The 23,304-nt window shown below is 43.3% G+C and overlaps 1 protein-coding gene across 1 annotated transcript; it reads left to right on the top strand.

Annotated features, from left to right (window-relative positions):
• The first annotated feature begins 368 nt into the window (after positions 1–368).
• On the top strand, positions 369–23,066 carry CRYBB1 (crystallin beta B1). The gene is made up of 6 exons (XM_083158390.1): positions 369–571; positions 9,550–9,713; positions 15,192–15,310; positions 18,356–18,488; positions 20,621–20,763; positions 22,729–23,066. The coding sequence occupies exons 2-6, from the start codon at positions 9,573–9,575 to the stop codon at positions 22,910–22,912; spliced, it is 720 nt and encodes a 239-aa protein (XP_083014516.1). The 5' UTR covers positions 369–571; positions 9,550–9,572; the 3' UTR covers positions 22,913–23,066.
• The last annotated feature ends 238 nt before the right edge of the window (positions 23,067–23,304 follow it).

Genomic DNA, 23,304 nt, shown 5'->3' with positions numbered 1-23,304 from the left:
AAAACTCTTTAATGCACATATTTTATAGATAGGTACACAAGCAAAGTTCAGTCCATGCGACAGTCAGTTAATCAGTGTAATGGTATACATAAGGTCGCTATAATGTCCACTTAATCAAGGACATACAGTATATGAATTACAAAGGTTATGTGGCTGATTGAATCCTGGAGAAATGTAGGCTCAAGGTCAGCCGGCCATAGTGTAATTACCTGTGTACTTCATGCTTTTCCCTGAAGCACAGGCTAGCTGTGTACTGGCAAAGTAGGCAAGTATGCTTAAAACAGACATGGGGTAACTGGTGTGACACGCTGTTACTTGCAAGAAACTGTCATTGCAACTGACAAATGGCAATGACCAACCAGAATGCAGCAAAAGCAAGCACCTCGAGAAGAGAGCATATAAATATCATAAACATGTCATGTGATTTCACAGGGCTGTTTCTAGAGTGAGACAAGCTGTACAATTGCATCGGGCACCTGCAGTCAGTGCCCGTCCACGTGGAATACTGTTCAAAATGCCCCTCCCTAATTGTCTGCAGCCTCAGAGGAGATAGGTGGTCCTTACCAACAAGGTAATTATCTTAGTGGTCTCGTAATTAAGATCTAGCGAGGGAAATTTACTAAGATTGGAGTTCTATTGAAGATGGGATGTTGCCCATAGCAACCAATCAGAACCAACTTCTTATTTGTTTAGCACCTTCTAGAAGATAATAGATATAATCTCATTGGTTGCCAATAGCAACAACCCATCATCAATAGATCTCCCTACTTAGTAATTTACTCCACCGAGTATATCAATATCTATAACAATGTTTATTCTCTTATACAGTGTATGATATCCCAAAATATGGGCTCTATGTACCAGCCAGTGGCAGTACATCCCGCCACTAATCGTGCGGATGCTCATCGCATATGTACTGACATACAGTATGCAGTGAGCAACACAAAGGGCAGCTCTCCCGATAAGAGCTGTCCTTTGCGATTCCATCCCACCACTCTCCTCCCGTTGCCTTGACTTCTGGGTTTCTTACGGGGAAGTCTCTCCCGCCCTGAAGCTTGGCAAAATGCAGCCACAAGGCAGCTCCCAGCCGTCACTGCTTGTATGGTCATGGAACCCGCTGCCCGTCACTACCAGCTGATCGGACCACGACGCATGGACCAAGCCGCCACTAGAAGCTACCCACCCCAGGTGCCCCACAGACCCGCCTTGTGGCTGCACATAGGCGTGTGCCAGCGATGCTTTTTATATGCCCACTGCCCAGAAATGTATATATTTTTATATGCCCACTGCCCAGCAATGTATCTTTTTATATGCCCACTGATGTATATATTTTTATATGCCCACTGCCCACCAATATTTATATATTTATATGCCCACTGTCACCAATGTATATTTATTTAAACATCATTGCCCACCAAAGTTTATTAATAATAAGCGGAAACATATACAGTACATTGCTGGCCTGGGCCAGTAATTTATACATTACCACCTATTATTAATAAACATTGGTGGGCAGTGGTGTTTAAATATACATTGGTAGCAGAAGGCATATATAAATATATACATCAGTGCACGTATAAAAATATATACATTGGTGGGCAGTGGGCATATAAAAATATATACATTGGTGGGCAGTGGGTGTATAAAAATATACACATTGGTGGGCAGTGGGTGTATACAAATATACACATTGGTGGGCAGTGTGCAGGCATTCCTTACCCCCTGCTGGGCACTATTTAATGTTTTGGTACGGTACCTGGCTTGAGGCCGGTGTCAGGGTGGCTGGCACTGGCAGCTCCTCCATGTGATGCTCATGACTGCTGCTGTGCGGCTCCTCGTTTGTCATGCTATGCGGTGGGGGATTCCTGTGCCGAGTCCCGGCGGCCACGCAGCTTGTTGCTGGAGGATGTGACTAGTCACAATGTGCCGCTGCGGCCGCTGGGACAGTAATGAACTCTGAACCGTGCGGCGGGCTCAAAATGATCAAGGACTGCTGGGCATAGAGCTGCCGGGCCCTACCCTCTGTCAGAGCGGCCGGGCCCGGGACTTAAGTACCCCCAGACCCCCCCTATCGGCGGCCCTGTGCACAGGCATCTAATGACCCTCACGATTGCATGCAAAATGTATTAATCTAATGTAAAATCCCACAGCAGCACCCTGTACCCGGCGGTGCAGGTCAGGACTTTATTACTTGCCTGCTCTAGCCCACACACAAAGCCCACACACAAAGGAAAAGCAGAGCCGCGGCAGCCAGGTGGAGTGCGGCAGACCTGCAGCGCTGCTCCAATGCCCAGGTCAGCCACGCCTCCATAGAGCTCACTGCACACGGCACTCCCGCCCACCTGCCCGCCCGCCTAGCCTCAACCTGATCATCAGCATCAACAGGTCAGCTCAGCTCAGTCACTCACCTCACCATTAGCAACTGAATTGCCACACTGAGTAGTCTGGCCGCAGCCAGTGTTCCTCCTAGGAATATACTTGATTGGTGAGAGAAAAAAAATAGTAATAGTAGATTAAACAAATGTGATAAATAAATAATGGTGGGCAGGAGCTGCTGCAACCTGTTGGGGAAGATAGGGCCAAGGGGGGAATGTGTTGTAACAAACTTACTGCCTGAATCATTCAAAGCCTAATTGGTAGGTACTGTAAAGCAACATTTACATTTGCTCTTGCCGATATTAGTGGCGGGGGGGTAGCATCGTCAAGTGCATACACACTTGCCAATGCCGGACACGAGGGAGCCAGCGGTGGAGGGATCGACAGTCATGCTGCAGCTGCAGCAGCTTGCTGGTTGACGCAGCTTGCTGTGGCTGAGGACTCCCTTGTCCAAAAATGTGTAATGGGCATTACCGTGTGTGACATTATGTGTAAGTCACCTATTTAGTTTATATTGGTGCCCAGTAGGCAGTGATAGACATGCCTAGTAGGCACGCTGCTACAGTGGTGCACCCCCTAATAAAATGGGCTGCGCACGCCTATGTATACAGTATGTGTTTGGTGCACACTCTTATGGTATGGAGTGTAGTATACTGAGCCAAAGTAGATGCTGCTGAACTGCTGCTGTGAGGGTGGCACCACCATGCTACCATAGCATTGACAATTCATTCAGTTATCTCACCCCGTGCTGTTGCTGGATAATGACCAGGCTATAGCTACTCTTCTTTCAGTAATCCTGGGAAAAGCACCCACAAAATTACCCAATAAGAACATATTGGTTCTTAGTTTCTGCCTTTGTACAAAGAGTGCTTTATTCAAACCCTGTGATAGTAAGTTTCAACCAGTGACGTAACAATAGCCCCGCAGCCACACTTTCTAAGCAGGGAGGCGCTTAGAAAGTGTGGGCGCTGGGGGGTCTGCAGGGCTATTGTTACCCGCTGTCGCCTGCTGCATCTGTGCACCGGGACGGGACCTGCCGCATCTGTCAGCGGTCCTGTCCCCGCTCTCCTGGCTCCGAGTCCTGCTAATGAAAAGTGACTCACAAAAAATGGCTGCCCCCATATAGCAGACAGTTTTTGAGGCTGCTAGAGAAGGCGGTGGCCTCCTCTAGCATCCTTAAAAACAGTCTGCTGTATGGGGGCAACCATTTTTTTGTGTGTCACTTTTCATTAGCAGCAGGAACCAGGAGAGCTGGGATGGGACCGCAGACAAGACCGGCGGCGGACGCAGGAGGGGTATGGTTAACTCTACCTGGGGGGAGGGGGAGAGGAAGGGGGATAAGAGGGAGGGGGGGGGTAACTCTACCTGGAGGAAGGAGGAGAAGAGGGAGACGGGGGGAAGAGGGAGGGGGGAGCGCTGCCAACATGTTGGGCAGGGGGGAGAAAAATTAATAGTTACGCCACTGGTTGCAACCCTAAAAAGGAAAGTCTCATAAGTGAGTAATCCTGGTCCTTGGGGTAGAGTAATATGTTAAGAGTTTATGTGATTTTTTGAGATGGACAAAATTAACCGCTCAACTAATGGGCACTGTATGGTTGGAGCTGCACTTTGTTCTAAATTGATTGCATTAAGAAATACAATACTCAGATGTCTTTCTCTGTAATACCCAGAAAGCTAACAGTTCAATATTGTTTGGATGCACAAAGGCAAATTTACAACCACAATAAATTGAATTTATAATCTAGATGGATGGGCTTGTTTAGCAAGACACTGTCTGATAGCTTTCCTTATAAAGACAAATTAAAGTGACAGTGGTTATATGAAACATAACATTTAAACAATAGGAATAATCAAGAAACAATTTATACAAATTGCTAAAAGTGAAATCAATATTAGTGTATCATTATAAACAATATTGTGATTGAATTGATAATATAAACAAATATGACTGCTTTTCAAGATTATTTAAAAAAAAAGTAATGTGCAATTTATTTCAGTAATTAGCATAAAAAATATGCATATGGACGTTTATTGAATCCACTAGCATAGCATATTATTCCCTATACACTTTACTATGGAACTCCGTCCTGCCTCCTCTACGCTTCTCCCCACTACTCGCCACACCCTATGCGTTTGGGACCTCTGGGTTAAAACCTACAAGTTACGATCATCCCATCCCTTATTGACTCCTAAGTGGAATAACCCAGCTTTTCCACCTGGGATGGATCACAAATCCTTTATATCCTGGACCCGACACAATATCCTTTTCACATTAGATGTTGCTCCCTTGTCGTCTTGACTTTGCTTCCCTACTATCTAAATACTCCTTACCAAATTCTGTTTTCTGTCAATATCTACAAATCCGTCACTTTTATACCTCCCTTCCTAAAACAGCTCCTTCCATTTCTCACTCACCTATTAAATCCATTTGCAGACACGCTCACATAACAAAAAACTCATATCTTCTATATATCAAGTACTTTTATCCTTCAACCAACCTCAAAAATAGACTCATGAATTGGCATGGGAAAAAGACACGGGAGAGTATATAAGCCGTGCCACCTGGTCTAAAATTAGGGTGGCCATTGCCAAAAGCTCTATATCTGTCCGAATCAAAGAAAATGCATATAAAGTTTATTTTTGCTGGTATATGGTTCCCTCTAGACTCCACGCTATATACCCCAGATCCTCTGACCTCTGCTGGAGGCAGTGTGGCCAGAGGGGCGCTTTCCTGCATGTTTGGTGGTCTTGTCCAACTATTCAATCCTTTTGGACAGAGGTTCATAATTTGATTGAATCGATTACGGGCATCCATATGCCCCCATCTCCCCTCTATTCTTTGTTACTAAAGGTGCCCATACACTAGTAAGATTTATCTGCAGATCTGGCTGGTTGGAACAAAACATGGTTATGGATGAGTGACAGTTTGTCAGTTTTCCAGCATTTCCAAGAAAATGGTCAACTGTCATTTGCTCTCATCCATAACCATGTTTTTGTTCCAACCAGCCAGATCTGAAGATAAATCTGCGTGTGTATGGCCACCTTAAGACCACTACCTCAAGTTCTTCCTTCAAACCAAAAACTGATCAATCATATTCTGAACACGGCTAAGTGTATGATTGCCACACAGTGGAAATCTCCGTCACCTCCTCCATAGCTGCTATGATAAAATCCATATGGGTTACCTATAGGATTGAAAATACTACCTCTTTCATACATGACACCCCCTCTAATTTTATTAACATTTGGTCCCCATGGACATCATATTTCCAAGCTGAGGCCCCGTTGACTACCGTTTAATACCCATTGATAATTTTTCTTATCCAGGTGGTCATCGGCAGCCCCACATACCTCTTACTCACTGTATCTATAATCTTCCTTTCTTTACCCCTCCTCTTTTCTCTTCACATCTTCTTTCTTTCTTTTCCAAATCTTTCTTTCTCCTGTGTATACATTTCAACCTTTACCCTTCATCCAAACATCTTTATATTTGTTTTATTTTAGAATGGAGGTTTATAATTTCCATTTCTCTTTTATTAACAACCTTTAACATTGTTTCTACCTGGTTGACTATGCTACTGTGGTCAAGAATGTGACTTTAGCTTTACTTGTCAATATTTTTCCACAAAAATGTAACAGTATAATGTGGGCTAGGTGAAATGAGGGACAATGGGACTGCCTTCAGTGACTGGCAGGTCGGACTTCCAATAGGAAGTCACTGCCAGTCACATTGAAGCCAGTGCATTCTCACAGACTGCATCTGGCTTCACTTTAGGCAGAGACAGTGGCGGATTTTACCTGGGGGCCCTGCAGCCCATAGGTAAAAACCGACACTGGAGAGCACTGATTTAAATATCGCGGTGAGTTTATTGTACATAAATATATATATATAGAAATATACTAGTTAAAAGCCTGTCAAACAGGCAGGTTCTCCAATGTACTTTTACTTTGAGCTGGAATTGTTTTTACTTTCACTTTGAGCTGTGACAGTTTTTAGCCCACAAACTAGCTAGAATTTTTTTACCTCCCTCCCTGCCCAACAAAATCCCCCCCCCAAGGGACCTGCTCATTACATATGCACTGCACTGGGTCCCCACTCATTAGATATGTACAGGGCGGGACCTGCTCAGCGCTCACTGCTGCCTGGGTCGCCTGTCCGTTTAGCCTGCGGCGCCCACCACAGATCACGCTGGCGACACTCCCCCAAGGCGTCGCGGGGTCTGCCACATATGTAGCTACGCCACTGCTTACAATATAAACATCACTTTAATATTCTGCCTATTACATACATTTAGGACTACCCACGTTAGGTCCAACCCTGATAGGAGTACACCTACAAATACTTGTGCTGGAGTAGCACAGAAAGGCTGGTATGTACCACAGGGTTGCAGATAACAAGATTCAATTGTGTGTACAAGTCAAAATAAACAGTATTACTTATTAACTTTACATAGTAAGCTAATATTTACATATAAAGATGTATTCTAGTTGTATTATCAAAATTTATATATGTAGATATTTCAATTTATTTCAATTTATTTTATGCCATTTTACATTTAAATATTTACACATATGTATTTTTAAGTGGCTAAACATGTTTAGCCACTTCAAAATACACATATATACTGTATATATATTTACTGGTGGAAACACTTTTTCACAAATGGTGGAATTGACAAGCGAGATAATAGATTGATGGCATCAGGAACATCGATACAGGATATCAATTTTGCACTTATGAAAAATAAATAAAATATTTACATAAATCAAGGTTATGTTATTGATCCAAGTCATTGGGAGTCTATAAATAGTGACCAATCCATCTAAAATGACATGGATAATAGAATGTGATACTGGCATGAAACAACAAATGACCTCTATTTTGTGGCATAATCCTATGGGCATTCAGCATGCAGGATCACAATTCTAGCTGATAATAATGATGCCCCACCTGCAGTGCACATGGTTTTGTCCATCTAAGAAGGATTTTGTCAGAAAGAGTGAACTAGAATAAGGCCCAGAGAGAATCATGAATCACCATATAATACACAGAGTAGTTGTTACCAACATGTACTATAGAAAGCATCAGAGTCTGTCATGTAATACAGAGAGCATCTAGTCTCTAGTTTAAGAAATAGATGCCTCACAGGTCCTCAACTGACAACTTAATTAAATGGTACCCACAAAAGACCACTGTCAACATCTACAGTGAAGAGGTAACTCCGGGACAGACGTTTCGAAGTTTGAGGTGTTTGGATCACACCAGTGGCGTAAGTTTGTCCGCGTTGCCCGGAGGCAAGATGAATATTGGTGCGCCCCCCCCCCCACACACACACACACACACACATAACGTTATTCAAAATATATATAGTCTGTTATGAAATATATGTTATATACTGTATGTATATACATAAAGATTATATTTAAGAACTCAGCCAAAGAAGTGATTTTGATGGATTTGAAATTCATGGATTTAAACTGGCAGTGGTGGAGAGGTGCCCCCTTGAGAGCAGAAGCCCGGCGGCAGATGACTCCATTGCCTCCCAGAGTTCTGCCTGTGGATCACACAGAGAAACATTTGTGAGACGCAGAACAAGTGAAAAGATGCTGGAAGAGGGCCTGACGCCATCTGTCAAGCGTGGTGTATGTAATGTGATGGTCTGGGGCTGCTTTGGTGCTGGTGATGAGAGAGATTTGTACATGGTAAAATGGATTTTGTATAAGAAGGCTATTACTCCATTTTGCAAAGTCATGCCATAACCTATGGACAGCGCTTGATTCGAGCCAATTTCCTCCACTAATCGGACAAAGACCCAAAGCACACCTCCAAATTATGCAAGAACTATTTAGTGAAGAAGCAGGCAGCCGCTAGTCTGTATGTAATGGAGTGGCCAGCGCAGTCACCAGATATCAACGCCATTGAGCTGTTGTGGGAACAGCTTGACCGTATGGTAAGCAAGAAGTGTCCATCAAGCCAATCCAACTTGTGGGAAGTGCTTCAGAAAGCGGGGGGGGACGACGACATTTTTTCAGATTGCCTCAACAAATTAACAGCTAGAATGCCAAGATCTGCAATTCTGTATTTGCCGCAAAAGGAGCAATCTTTGATGAAAGCAAAGTTTGAAGGCCAAAATTATTATTTCAAATAAAAATCATTATTTCTAACCTTACCATGTCTTGAATATATGTTTTATTCATTTTACATCTAATTTGATAAATAAACGTCAGTTTTCATGTAAAACACAAAATTGTCTGGGTGACGCCAAACTTTGGAACGGTAGTGTACAGTATATGTGCTGCAGAAATCTAAGCTAATCTAGTCACAGTATCTGGTATAAGATATAAATGTTGATGATATATGGATTTGAAGTCAAATTGCTGCATCCATTGCTTATGTTAATACCACACAGAAATATTTTATTTTCAATAGTTCATCATGAATTCTAGGCCTTGTAATGTACATCACATACTGATAGCCAGAGTTGAAATTCTATAGTGTCCAAAATATCATGTCAGGACTTTCAACTCTATATATTTAGCACACTTCTGACCAACAATGTAAAGTGCTTGGTTCAGCTGCTGTGAATGGGGTTTGCTTCCAGATGACTGGGTGCATTGAAATATGTGATGACCAGCAGCTTCCTAATCAGACACTGATGAGCTATGAGTTCTATTGTCCTCCACTATTCCGAGTCTGCCTTTGCCAGGGTATAAATGATAGGTCCTCCTGAACTTCACGCAACAAGCCTGGTAGCTTCAGCAAGAAACAGCTCTATCAGGTAAGAGGCAAATGAGTACTGTACTAAGCACATGACAAACTCTTGTTGACAGTAATGTACGTGATAGACATGGATTCAGAACTTTTTGTTCTGTGAACATTTCAAACTCTTAATTATGTACATAAGACTCCACGATATACTGTATATCCATATTTAATTGGTGGTTTTAATTGATATAGTAGAAAACGACCATAAGACTAGATTTTAGCCATATTTGAACAAAGTAGGTTTATATATTGCATACTGTATATAGCTTTTTAAGTGAAGTTGTCTGTTTATGGTAAAATCATTGGTAAAGCTTTATCACATCTACAGTATAGCTTTTATTGCTATATTGACATAATAGTATGTATTTACTATTTTGTGCCCATTCTGACAATGTCATTTTGCATAGCTTTTAGAACATAAAGGTTCAAAATGTCTCAAACATCTAAAGCTGCTGCTGCTGCTGCTGCCAGCCAGGGCACCGATACCAAGGAAAAGGGAACTCCCGCCCCAGCGCCCATCCCTGTAACCAAGCCCACAAAACCTGGAGAAGCAGGCACTGGTACCTTCAAGGTAAGCATTAACTATACGATAAACATACTAAGTATATATCTTGTCTAATTCTATTTGTTGGGTGATATATTTGGCTGTCTCAGTCTCAGTCTCGCTGTTGAATTATTGGTATTCTATGTTTGTTTTATGCAAATATTTGTTATTTGTTTTGCAGAGATGACAGAATTATTTGTAGTACATATGTAACACATTTCTACACAGCAAACAGATACAAATTATACAAACAGTTTCAGCGTAGAGCCCGTTGCCTAACAGGCATGAGCAAACTATAGCCCTCTGACTGCAAGTACCATCATGCCTCGCCACGGTTTTGCTATTAGGGAATGCTAAAACTATGGCAAGGCATGCTGGGACGTGTAGATTCACAACAGCTGTAAGGCCACGGTTTGGCTATGCCTGATAAACATGGTTTAAATCTCTCTGCTCATGTTACATCTCCCTCTTTACCAGGGGCGGGCTGGGCCGGGGGGCAGGGTGCCACATGCCCCCCGGGCCGGTATGAAGTGGCTGGGCCGGGGCCGGCTGTGTGCATCTTGCACAGCCCTGTTGCCGCAGCCATCTCCACTCTCCGGGTCCTGCCGCACACATGCCTCCATATATGGCGACGGCCCCTCCAAAAATGGCCGCCGCCTTGGAGGAGACAGACACTAGAGGTACTGCTGTACCTCTAGTGTCTGTCAGACCCTGGATGACAGCGCGGCCAGCAGAGCAGTATGGGTCCGCACTCGCAGTCCTAGTGGCAGCGGGGGAGAGCCATCTCCAAGGGGGCGCAGGGTCACAGCAGGCACAGTGATGATCTGCATCTGACTGAACACGGAGACAGTGACAGGCTGGGGGCTGCAGCTACTCCCTCCCTCTCCTCCCCGGACATCGGATAGCCTCCCAAGTCCCTGTAAGTTTTATTATCAGAAGTGCTGGAAGCTCTTGTGTAAATAACTACAATGCTTTTATTATACCCTTTCTCACTCCCTGTCATCCTTTTACTCTTCCTTTCATCCTTTTCTCTGCGTCACCTCTGTCCTCTCTGTGTCACCCTTGTCCTCTGTGTCAACCCTGTCCTCTTCTGTGTCAGCCATGTCCTCTTCTGTGTCAACCCTGTCCTCTTCTGTGTCAACCCTGCCCTCTTCTGTGTCAACCCTGTCCTCTCTGTGTCAACCCTGTCCTCTCTGTGTCAACCCTGTCCTCTCTGTGTCACCCTTGTCCTCTCTGTGTCAACCCTGTCCTCTCTGTGTCAACCCTGTCCTCTCTGTGTCAACCCTGTCCTCTCTGTGTCCCCCTTGTCCTCTCTGTGTCACCCTTGTCCTCTCTGTGTCAACCCTGTCCTCTCTGTGTCAAACCTGTCTTCTCTGTGTCAATCATGTCCTCTCTGTGTCAACCCTGTCCACTGTGTCACCCTTGTCCTCTGTGTCACCCCTGTCCTCTTCTGTGTCAACCCTGTCCTCTCTGTGTCAACTCTGTCCTCTCTGTGTCAACCCTGTCCTCTCTGTGTCAACCCTGTCCTCTCTGTGTCACCCTTGTCCTCTCTGTGTCACCCTTGTCCTCTATGTCAACCCTGTCCTCTCTGTGTCAACCCTGTCCTCTCTGTGTCAACCCTGTCCTCTCTGTCAACCTTGTCCTCTATGTCACCCCTGTCCTCTCTGTGTCAACCCTGTCCTCTGTGTCAACCCTGTCCTCTCTGTGTCAACCCTGTCCTCTCTGTGTCACCCTTGTCCTCTCTGTGTCACCCTTGTCCTCTATGTCAACCCTGTCCTCTTCTGTGTCAACCCTGTCCTCTTCTGTGTCAACCCTGCCCTCTTCTGTGTCAACCCTGCCCTCTCTGTGTCAACCCTGTCCTCTCTGTGTCAACCCTGTCCTCTCTGTGTCAACCCTGTCCTCTTTGTGTCCCCCTTGTCCTCTCTGTGTCACCCTTGTCCTCTCTGTGTCAACCCTGTCCTCTCTGTGTCAACCCTGTCTTCTCTGTGTCAACCCTGTCTTCTCTGTGTCAACCCTGTCTTCTCTGTGTCACCCCTGTCCTCTTCTGTGTCAACCCTGTCCTCTCTGTGTCAACGCTGTCCTCTCTGTGTCAACCCTGTCCTCTCTGTGTCAACCCTGTCCTCTCTGTGTCACCCTTGTCCTCTCTGTGTCAACCCTGTCCTCTCTGTGTCAACCCTGTCTTCTCTGTGTCAACCCTGTCTTCTCTGTGTCACCCCTGTCCTCTGTGTCACCCCTGTCCTCTTCTGTGTCAACCCTGTCCTCTCTGTGTCAACCCTGTCCTCTCTGTGTCAACCCTGTCCTCTCTGTGTCAACCCTGTCCTCTGTGTCAACCCTGTCCTCTCTGTGTCAACCCTGTCCTCTGTGTCAACCCTGTCCTCTCTATGTCAACGCTGTCCTCTCTGTGTCAACCCTGTCCTCTCTGTGTCAACCCTGTCCTCTCTGTGTCACCCTTGTCCTCTGTGTCAACCCTGTCCTCTCTGTGTCAACCCTGTCCTCTCTGTGTCACCCTTGTCCTCTATGTCAACGCTGTCCTCTCTGTGTCAACCCTGTCCTCTCTGTGTCAACCCTGTCCTCTCTGTGTCAACCCTGTCCTCTCTGTGTCACCCTTGTCCTCTCTGTGTCAAGTCTGTCCTCCTTTTCCCATTCCGTGGCAGCCACTATCGCCGTGTCAACCTTGCCCTCTTCGTTTCACCCTTGCCCTCTCTGTGTCGCCCTTGCCCTCTCTGTGTCGCCCTTGCCCTCTCTGTGTCACTTTTACCCTCTCTGTGTCACCCTTGCCCTCTCTGTGTCACCCTTGCCCTCTCTGTGTCACCCTTGCCCTCTCTGTGTCACTTTTACCCTCTCCGTGTCACCCTTACCCATTCTGTGTCACCCATTATCTCTGTGACACACTTACCTTCACTGTGTCACCCTTACCCTCTCCTTGTCACCCACTTAAGGACTAAAGGACTTTTTTCCCCACTGATGTCCGTGATCCAGCTGCTGTCCTGTATAATGCCTCCTATTTTTTATTTAAAAAAAAAAAAATATATATATATATATATATATATATATATATTAGGCCGGGGCCCCACTGCACTGGCCCTGGTGCGAGGGAGTGCAGAATGTGGATCGGATGCCTGCTCTAGAAGCCACGGATGTAAGTGGCCACGCATCCACTAGCACCCGGGCAGCAGCACATCAGCGCTCTTTCATCCCGTCATGTGCTGCAGCCAGGGTGACAAGCTCCCTGCTCCACTTGGAAGGTGGTAAGCAGGGAGATGTGGGGCGACCCAGCCTTTCATGGCTCCCAGCTCACTATATATATATATATATATATATATATATATATATATATACACAAGAAGACCTGCACTCTCACCCTCAAGGAGGTAACCGCTGGGGTGCCGTCTATGTAGCTGAGTTCAAAAGGACCAAGCTATATGTATACAGAGAACTTCCCAAATTGGGAAAAACAGCACTCACCAGACTTAAGCAAAGTGTTGATAAGGTTCAAAGTCCCGATAGTTTTAATAAAGTACAGGCTTACCGACGTTTCGGTCCCTTAGGACCATTCTCAAGGCAGCAAGGTACAGTCAGAATATCAGCAGCAGCAGTAGATGCGAAAACAGGTCCCTGTTTTCGCATCTACTGCTGCTGCTGATATTCTGACTGTACCTTGCTGCCTTGAGAATGGTCCTAAGGGACCGAAACGTCGGTAAGCCTGTACTTTATTAAAACTATCGGGACTTTGAACCTTATCAACACTTTGCTTAAGTCTGGTGAGTGCTGTTCTTCCCAATTTGGGAAGTTCTCTGTATATATATATATATATATATATATATATATATATATATATATATATATGTAATGAACAAACAGTGGCACTCCATGGGTTAAAGCAGGCAAATATATGTTTAATTGGCATTACGGTGTGTGGCATTATGTTTAATGGGCATTACGGTGTTGGCTGTATGTGGAATGGGCATTACAGTGTAAAATTTTGCAGTGCGCCTTCGGCGTGCGCTGTTCCAATTTCGGGTGTGTGTGGGGAAGGATTGTTTAATAATTGCTGCATACTAGAGGGGAGGGGGAAGGGTGGTGAAACGATTGCGATGGTGATGGGCCACTTGCTTGTGTTGCCCCCCAGGCTGAAAGTTGCCAGCCAGCCCCTGCTCTTTACCAAGATGCAGTTATTTGCTTTGTAGAATTATCCCCAGTGTGTTTTCATAAAATGCCTACCATATATACTCGAGTATAAGCCTACTTTTTCAGAACATTTTTTATGCTGAAAAAAAAACCCTCGGCTTATACTCGAGTGAGGGCCCCACTTGAGTCAATACGTTTTCCCAGGTTTTTTGTTGTAAAATTAGGTGCCTCGGCTTATATTCGGGTCGACTTATACTCGAGTATATACGGTAATTAACCAATACACATCTATATGATTCCATGTGGAGTCAATATGCTATCTAGTTGGATATTTATCAAAGCTTGTTTCACTTCTGTTATGTGCCTTCACAATGCTGCGGACCACACATATTTGGTGACCATTCTGTGGAAGCTTGCTGGGGTCCTGTAATCCTTTTTATTGCCTGAAAGGGTCCCAGAGCAAAATAGTTTGAGAGCCTCTGTTCTAGAGAAATCAAGAGTGCATTGTGTGGAAAGATACATTATTTAATCTTTACTATTATGTGGCAGATTTGTATTCATGCACTGAGAATATAGTGCGAGATGCCTGTCATCTCTGAAAAGCTCCGAGACAGAGATGAGCCAAATTACTGCCATGCTCCGGGTGACAAAATTCCTAGTTTCAGCCCTGTAGTACCATCTTTTTTAATTATTATTTTGTATCTTAGTCGAATTGCAGATGCAGGAAAAAAGCACAGTGTATCAGTGTGTGACTCTCATCACACAGGCATTGTTATAACAAACACCCAAAATCACAAATAGAGTACAACACAACTTATTGTGAGGAAAAGCTGCAGCTGCTCATATCAGAGGCATTTTTACACAGATTAAGACTCAGACGCACACAGATGTACAAATGCTACTTGACCTAGTGGTCAGTGTACACTGGCAATTTAGTTGTGTCACTTCTAGTTTATAAAAATATGTGAAGGAGACATACCTGCTGAGCAAAAAGGCAGTTGGCACAATCAATTTGCGCAGGACCTTGCATACGGATACATGCTATTTGGCAAGACTTGAGCTTAAATCTATAAGGACACATCTGTATGTTTATAGTGATGTTAGTATTCTACCTGTTATCTCAATTGTTATTTACTTGAAGTTATTTTGAGGGAGTGTAAGGCCCATTAATAAGGGAAACCCTGGACATTCCCATTTTGTGTATTTGTGTAAAAATGGCATAGTAGAAAATCAGATTATATTTAGCTCACTTGCTTAGTAGTGGCATAAACACGAATGGCTCTCCATGTAGATTTGTGTTGAAGTCTGAATATTCATTGTCAAATGACATAAAATAAACTAGACTGCTCATTTTAAGATGTTTCATTTCCTCTGTAGGTGATTATCTTTGAGCAAGAAAACTTTCAGGGAAGGCACACCGAACTCCTGAATGAGTGTGTAAACCTTGGGGAGAGAGGCTTTGACAGAGTACGCAGTGTTATCATCGACTCTGGACCGTAAGTTCTAGGCGTCCCAGCTAATGCTTCCACCTCTTTATTTGATTTGTATTGTTAAAACAACCTCTGAAGAACGTGACAGTTTTTCTTTCTTATTGTTTGAATTTTTGGTACTTGTTTCCTAGCACGGTCACAATCTTAAGTAATCGTGTCCCTTAATTAATTAAGGGACACGATTACCCCCGATGGACCCGATTTCTTTTGAAATCAGGTCCATTTTGCCGGCTAGGAGACAATATCGGGGGCATCGCGTCGGTCGGGACCATTAACATTGGTCCCGACGCGACCGACGTGATGCCCCCGATATTTCCATAGGCTTCAATGTTAAAAAATATTTTAACATTGAAATCTTGTCGGGAAAGGTTAAATATCGGGGGCATCGCGTCGGTCGGGACCATTAACATTGGTCCCGACGCGATGCGACGCGATGCACCCGATTTTTGCATAGGCTTCAATGTTAAAAAAAATTTTAACATTGAAATGCTGTAAAAATGTGAAAAAATGTGAAATGGGCCAATATGACCCATTTCACATTATAGATGTCCCCGTCGTCACCCCACGATAGACGCCAACCCGAAGCGTGGCGAGCGCAGCGAGCCCGCGAGGGGCGGCGGTACGCGTCCTCCGACCTTTTCATGCCCTACTATCCACGTCGGCGTGGAGTGAGAATAGAATAGTGTGGCGAGCGCAGCGAGCCACCGAGCCCGAAGCGTGGCGAGCGCAGCGAGCCCCGCGAGGGGACGCGGATACCTTCACAGTTATACGCGTCCCCTTGCGGGCTTCACAGGTGTCCGTGGCGACGCGGACACCTGTGAAGCCTGCGAAGGGACGCGTTTACCTGTGAAGGTATCCGCGTCCCCTCGCGGGGCTCGCTGCGCTCGCCACGCTTCGGGCTCGGTGGCTCGCTGCGCTCGCCACACTATTCTATTCTCACTCCACGCCGACGTGGATAGTAGGGCATGAAAAGGTCGGAGGACGCGTACCGCCGCCCCTCGCGGGCTCGCTGCGCTCGCCACGCTTCGGGTTGGCGTCTATCGTGGCCTGGGGTTAACGCGCTTAAATTTGGGGGGGTTGGGAATTTTTTTCATTGAATCCAATGTAAAATTGGGTCCCAGGGACCCAATTTACATTGGATTCAATGAAAAAAATCGGGTCAAAAATCGGTCGGTCGCGTCGATCGCATCGCATGCGACCAAATCGCATGCGATGCGATCGACCCGATTTTTCCGACACGACCACCCCGATCTGAATCGGTGTGGCCGTGCTAGGAAACAAGTACCGAATTTTTATCTTCTAGTGGTGCCTGAGTCATCAGACATGACTAGAAGATAGTGCTAATCTCTCAGACGTGACTAGAAGATATTGATAATCTATCAGACATGACTAGAAGATAGTGCTAATGTATTGCTAATATTAACCTTTATTTATATGGTGCCACATGTGTCCCAGCACCGTAAAGAAAGCATACAAGACAATACATGGTAAAACACAACAATAAAGTAAACAAATAACATTACATATAATACAACTGTGAAAGCAACTGATAGCCTGGATGGATAAATGGGTGCAAGGGAGTTTATAGTGCAAACTGAAACCTGTGCACCTATGTGGATAGCAAAGGATAAAAAAGTTTTAAAAAAAGAAAAAACTTTTTTTCATTGGTGTCACTTATGCAGCCTAGGGCTTTAGGACTGGGATGGGTTGTGCCTTGCTGGTAAAAAAGCCAATTAATAAAATGAAGGCCTAATTTATTCTATGCCTGTTAGCTATCACCCGTCCCAATGTACTGTGGGGGGTAAAGATGGCTGTGCCAATGTAACTTACTGATGGAACCATTACTTTATGTACATTGTTCCAGCTGGTCAGCCTAAAACCAAAGTCTCCTTCACACCCCACAAGCATTAGATTGTACATGCAAGTTGTATGACCTTCATTACATGCACATGGGCAGTATGACTGGCGAGTCCCTGAGCGCTTATACACGTGTTTAACAGCATTACAAGGGGCGCTACATGTATGTATTATCCTAGGTTACCTTGAATCTTAAATCAGCCTGCTTATTGGATACAATCTATTATCCGCATACAGGGATGGGGAACCTTTGGCTCTCCAGCTTTTCTTGGACTGAACATCCCAGCATGCTGTGCAACAGATTAAGCATTGCCAAATAGCAAAACTTTTATAAACAAACTAGTACAAAATGAGTTTACTCTGCATTGTATGTGATTGGTTAGGGGCAGAACACATGACACTTCTGGAGAGCTTCAGTTATTGCACCTCAGCAGCAACAGGTTAGAATTATCATAGCTACCTTACAGAAATGTTGTAGCTAGCGCCAGAGGCTAATACTCAACAAAGAGAAAATTGAAAGTGACAGAGCAGTGCACAATGTCCTTTGCTGATTTATGAGTAGCAGTCAGGCCCATGAATATGACACTTGGAAAGAAGTGAAAAATGTATGCAGCTATAAACTCTCATGTCTTCCCACACAAGAATGATTACATTGGTGTGTTTATGCACAGTAAAATATATTGAAATGTATATAAAGTATATATGATTTATTAGCGGAGAAGATGATTCATCAAAGTATAGACTGCATCCGTGAACCTTGATAAATAACTCCGATCATGTACTGCACATATTTCATAAATATACAAATATAATGCATTGAAAGCACCTACAATATTCACTTTAAAGTAATACGCAAGCCATTCAAGTTAACAATTACTATAATTATTAATTAAACAGTTTTGACACAGATATTTCAAACACAATTTAGAAAGATTTATGTTTATAAATAAAAGTTTTAACCGGATGAAATAGAAACATATTGTTGCAGGTTGCGACACAATAAACTAAGATTTGGTACATACTGTAGGTTCAAATGTGTGATATGTGTATTTTTTATGCCGCATATGAATTATATTCTCACTATATCCTTTTTGTCCCCCTGTGTTGTCATCATGTTTGTGTTGTGCGGTGATCTTTGGTATATTCGCTCTGGTTATGATGTGATTTGTGGCCTCCATGTGCACATCTTCTCAGCTGGGTTGCTTATGAGCAGTCCAACTTCCGTGGCGAGATGTTTATCCTGGAGAAGGGCGAGTATCCTCGTTGGGATACCTGGTCTAGCAGCTATAGGAGCGACTGCTTCGTGTCCCTACGCCCCATCAGAATGGTGAGCTTCATGTGTTCCTGCTTTGAAAACTGAAGGGTGGGTTTATTAATAAAGTGGTTGGTGATAACGCACCAGCAAATCAGCCCCTAACTGTCATTTATTAAACCAAGTCTGTAACTTGACAGTTAGGGGTTGACTAGCTGTAGCATTCACACCAGCCACTTTATCACTTACCCGGGCTTAATAAATCTACCCCTGAGACCTATATGCACCCTATTCAGTCTTGGAGAGAGATAAAGTGGATGAAGATGAAGTCAGCTCCAATCAGCCCCTAACTGTCAAGTTGCAAATGCAACCTATGGCATAGCAGTTAGGAGCTGATTGTTTGGTACTTTATCTCCTTTCACTTTATTTTTGTTCAAGGTTTATTAAATAGATCCTTCAGTACATAAACCCTTAATTATTTATAGATGAAGAAGATACTAAATTCATTAGCTGTACTCAGTTGTTTACTACCCCAATCATAGTGGCATGAATAAGTTATGGAGACATACTGTAAAACAGTGACAGATGAAAGAATTACAGCAATTACATGTAACAATTAAAATGTTTTACTCCCAAACAACATATATATTGGTAATCATTGTTATCACTAATAAGTAACAGGAAGATAGTATAATAGGGATCAGTAAAACAAAATAAATTATTATCACTCAAACGCTGTTAAATAATATAAAACAATGTCAACGTATGTAGTAACTGAGACGTTCCCTTTTACTCATAACTTCTTAATAATAGGCACATATTTTAGATTGTAGAATAAAACTAGGAAATATATGAGAAGTACAAAACACTATCTAAAATTCAAGGTTTTGAAAAGATTAATATGTCCCTAAACCGTAATTTGCGCAAGTAGGAAATGTTTTACAAGTGAGTAGAAGGTTTTGAAGATTTTACAAATCTCAGTGTAAACAAAAGAAAGCCGTCCAGAGCTAGTATTACAGCCAAAGATAATATACATTCGCTAAGTAACACTTAAGTGGTTTTAGCGTACATCCTTAAGCTTGATAATTATTTTTTGCCTGATATATGTGTTGGCTATACTATTTATATTCATTCTGTTGTTTTTCATCTTCTGCCATACTATTAGCTGTTTTAGCAAATTGCTTTTAAAATAAAAGACCATATTGTGGGATCAGTTCAATTCAGCATCAGAAAAGCAAGTTTAGCCTGGTAGTGTGACAATGTCTATAGTTGTCTTTGCAGTCTTGTATTGGCTGACATCCCAGCCTCTTAATCCAGCTGCCAGTCACCGTGTCATCAAAGTGGGGATATGTGCAGAATGAAATGACTGTGAAATAATTGGATCTGGGCCAAACAAGGACACAACCTACTGCTAAAACAGCATTTTTTTAAAGCAATGCTGTATATAGATAAAGGGCTCAAAATTATACATTTTAATTTTCCACGTTAAATATATTTAAACAGAACAGTTCATAAATATGAAGCAGGTACTGAGGGAGAAACTGAGGATCTCATTTCCCTAGCACTAATATTGAAGATGATGCCAGAATGATAAATGTAAGAACCTTTAGGTCAGGCATGTCCAAACTGTGGCCCTCCAGCTCTTGTGAAACTACAAGTCCCATCATGCCCTGACAAAGTTTTAGCATTCCCTAATAGCAAAACTGTGGCAAGACATGATGGGACTTGTAGTTTCACAACAGCTGGAGGGCCATAGTTTGGACATGCCTACTTTAGGTACTGTAGAAACAACACTAAAAATGAAAGCTGTATCTAAAGGAGGTAACCAATAAATATATTTATGCTGGGCCAGATTACCAATGTGGCGGAAGGAGCTAGAGCTCCAGGCCTCCACATAAACAGAGGGTTTTTTGGGTGCCCGTCAGCCAGCGGCTATTCTGACTTGTGGGGTGCATGACCCCCATAAAGGGAGAATAGATCCTGTGGTGAGCGCAGCATGCCCGCAATAGGATTCAATGTGATTGCAGGTAGCAGCTGATTGGCTGTTTGTTTATTCACTCTCCACATCACCTTTGAAGCTTGATACATCTGGCCCATAAAGAGTATGACTCTGATCAGACGTAGATAACTATATATTACAATTGAGAAATATAGTACTGTCACTCAGTGCTATAATTCTTGTACACTTTTTTTCTGAACATCTACAGGATAGCCAGGAACATAAAATCACCCTGTTTGAATCCGCGGACTTCAAGGGCAACAAGATGGAAATCATTGAGGATGACGTGCCCAGCCTGTGGGCCTATGGATTCTGTGACCGCGTGGGAAGCGTGAGAGTGCCTAGTGGAACGTAAGTCATAGTTCTTATGTTAAGTAATACTCAGAAGCCCATAAATCCTAGATAGACAAACCCACATCGACACATAGAACCAGAACTGTTTCTGTTTGTTCTACAGACGTATAAGTCAAGATTTTATCTGCTTGAGAAAACTGTTGGTCCAATTTCTATTCAAATCTTTCTAAATCTTTCTAAAGATTTTTCACTGACATGATTTATAGTGCTTGATTAGCAACAGGTAACCTCACCCATAGCTACATCACCAGTGTGGAGGGCACTGTGGCATATGTGAATAGATGTTTACCGGCTGCAGTGCGGAGAGTATTTACACATTAGACTTATTAATAACATTGCCAATATATCATATTATTTTATTGGTAGGATTTCCAAATACTTAGTTGCCCCACAAAAGTGCTATAAGAGAGAAGGGGGTCCGTAAACAGTTTCCATCTGGGTCTTCTCCTCTCTAGCAGTGCCTTAGGAAAGAGACTCTGGTCATGTGCCATAGTCTATTTCATGTGTACAGGTCTCTGGAAAAATTACGGACACGTAACTTTTCTGGTGATTTGTGTAGCGTACCACTGCCAATGTGGGACTTCAGTGAGGTAAACATTGACAAAATGGGCGCCCGTGCGACCATTATAGATATGCCAGTGTGTCTTGAGGCCCCCACAATTTTAATATGCCCTTGGTTACAAGTCACAGAAGTCAGCCCTGTGGGTGCATGAGCTCCCGACACATTTGTCCTGTCTCAGCCACTACTGTAATCATGGAATAATGGGGGGGAATCTGAGCATCCCCAATTTACAAATAAATCAGGGTTGCCGACTTTTTAAATCTCCTCTCCGGGCTTCTCCCGGAGAGGAGACATTCAGCAGGAGTTCGTGGGGGCGGGGTTTGAACGTGACGTCATTAAGCCACGCCCCATGGTTGAAAATAATCCATTTTGCACATCTCCGTGGAGGGGGCAGGGCTAAAATGACGCGATTATGACACGTTAGCCCCCGCCCCCTCATCGGAGATAAGTATATCGGGTTATTTAAATGGTGCGGCGGGGGAGTTTTAGCCGCGATCAGGGGGGGGAGCGGGGATCCCCCAGAAACCGGGAGGTTTGCCCACCTTTCCGGGGGACCGGAAGGGGGACCCGATTTTCGGGACCCTCCCGGCCATTCCGGGAGGGTAGGCAACCCTGAAATAAGGAGGAAAGACTGACCTAGGTCAATCTGATAGAGCGCTTGTGTATGAATCTATTCCTTAAAAGAGCAGCCGATTCAGGGGATGGTCAGTTCCCCAATTAGATATTGAACAACAGAAAACAGAAAGGGTAGAATCGGCGCTCAAAAAGATGCTAATACAAGTGCCGGCATCAATTCAATAAAAAAATTATTTAATCAATAATCACATACACATGTATACAATAAACATAAGAAAAATAATAAATAATCTAAAAGCAATAACAATGGACCTATTGGGAGAGTTGAGATTTTATATAGTCACCCGTATGGTGTTGATGAGACCTGCACTCTAATGGACATAAAGTTCCTGGATCAGTGCAGGTCTCATCAACACCATACGGGTGACTATATAAAATCTCAACTCTCCCAATAGGTCCATTGTTATTGCTTTTAGATTATTTATTATTTTTCTTATGTTTATTGTATACATGTGTATGTGATTATTGATTAAATAATTTTTTTATTGAATTGATGCCGGCACTTGTATTAGCATCTTTTTGAGCGCCGATTCTCCCCTTTCTGTTTTCTGTTGTTCAACCCTGAAATAAATGTTAGATCTGGTTACCAGTGACAGAGAAGCAAATACATTGTAAGTATATATACTGTATAAAACATATGGATAATTCATTTAAATAAGGAAGATTGACATTTCTAATGACATATTACAGTATGTTGCCTAATAAATGTAAAATAGCAGTGTATATATACAGTATATAACATACATTTTTCTTGTACTTTACAGCTGGGTGGGATATCAGTATCCTGGATACAGAGGATACCAATACCTATTTGAAAACTGTGATTACAAACATTGGAATGAATGGAGTGCTTTCCAGCCTCAGATCCAGTCTATCCGTCGTGTCAGAGACATGCAATGGCATCAGAAGGGATGTTTCCTTATTCCCACTGCAACAGCCACCAAGTAAACACACCAGCACCCCTAGCTTGACAGAGAACATCCAGGAATCCTTCTTACAAATTGACCTAATCACATTTTTTTTAAACTACTCTGTCAACTAATTTGTTGTATATTACACATTTACTGGATGTACTTTACTATATGCTGCAAATAAACACAATTTCTGAGGTATATAGTTTGGTTTTTGTGTAAATGAAAAACTGTTAAACTTGTACAAAGAAAGGTTAATTTAGCCTTAGTGATTTCACTATGATCTTGGCATATAATTAGTTATAATTGAACACAAATATTTCTTACTTAAAAATTTTTTTGACTACTTAAAAGTGTCAAACTGGTAGGTTACTTGGCTCCTACCAAACACTTACTGTAGTGTGTGTGTGTGTGTGTGTGTGTGTGTGT

Source organism: Crinia signifera, chromosome 1 (assembly GCF_055691185.1).
Source record: "Crinia signifera chromosome 1, ASM5569118v1, whole genome shotgun sequence".
NCBI classification, from domain to species: domain Eukaryota; kingdom Metazoa; phylum Chordata; class Amphibia; order Anura; family Myobatrachidae; genus Crinia; species Crinia signifera.
Note: the sequence above shows the minus strand (reverse complement) of the source record. Positions and strands in the feature narration are given on the sequence as shown.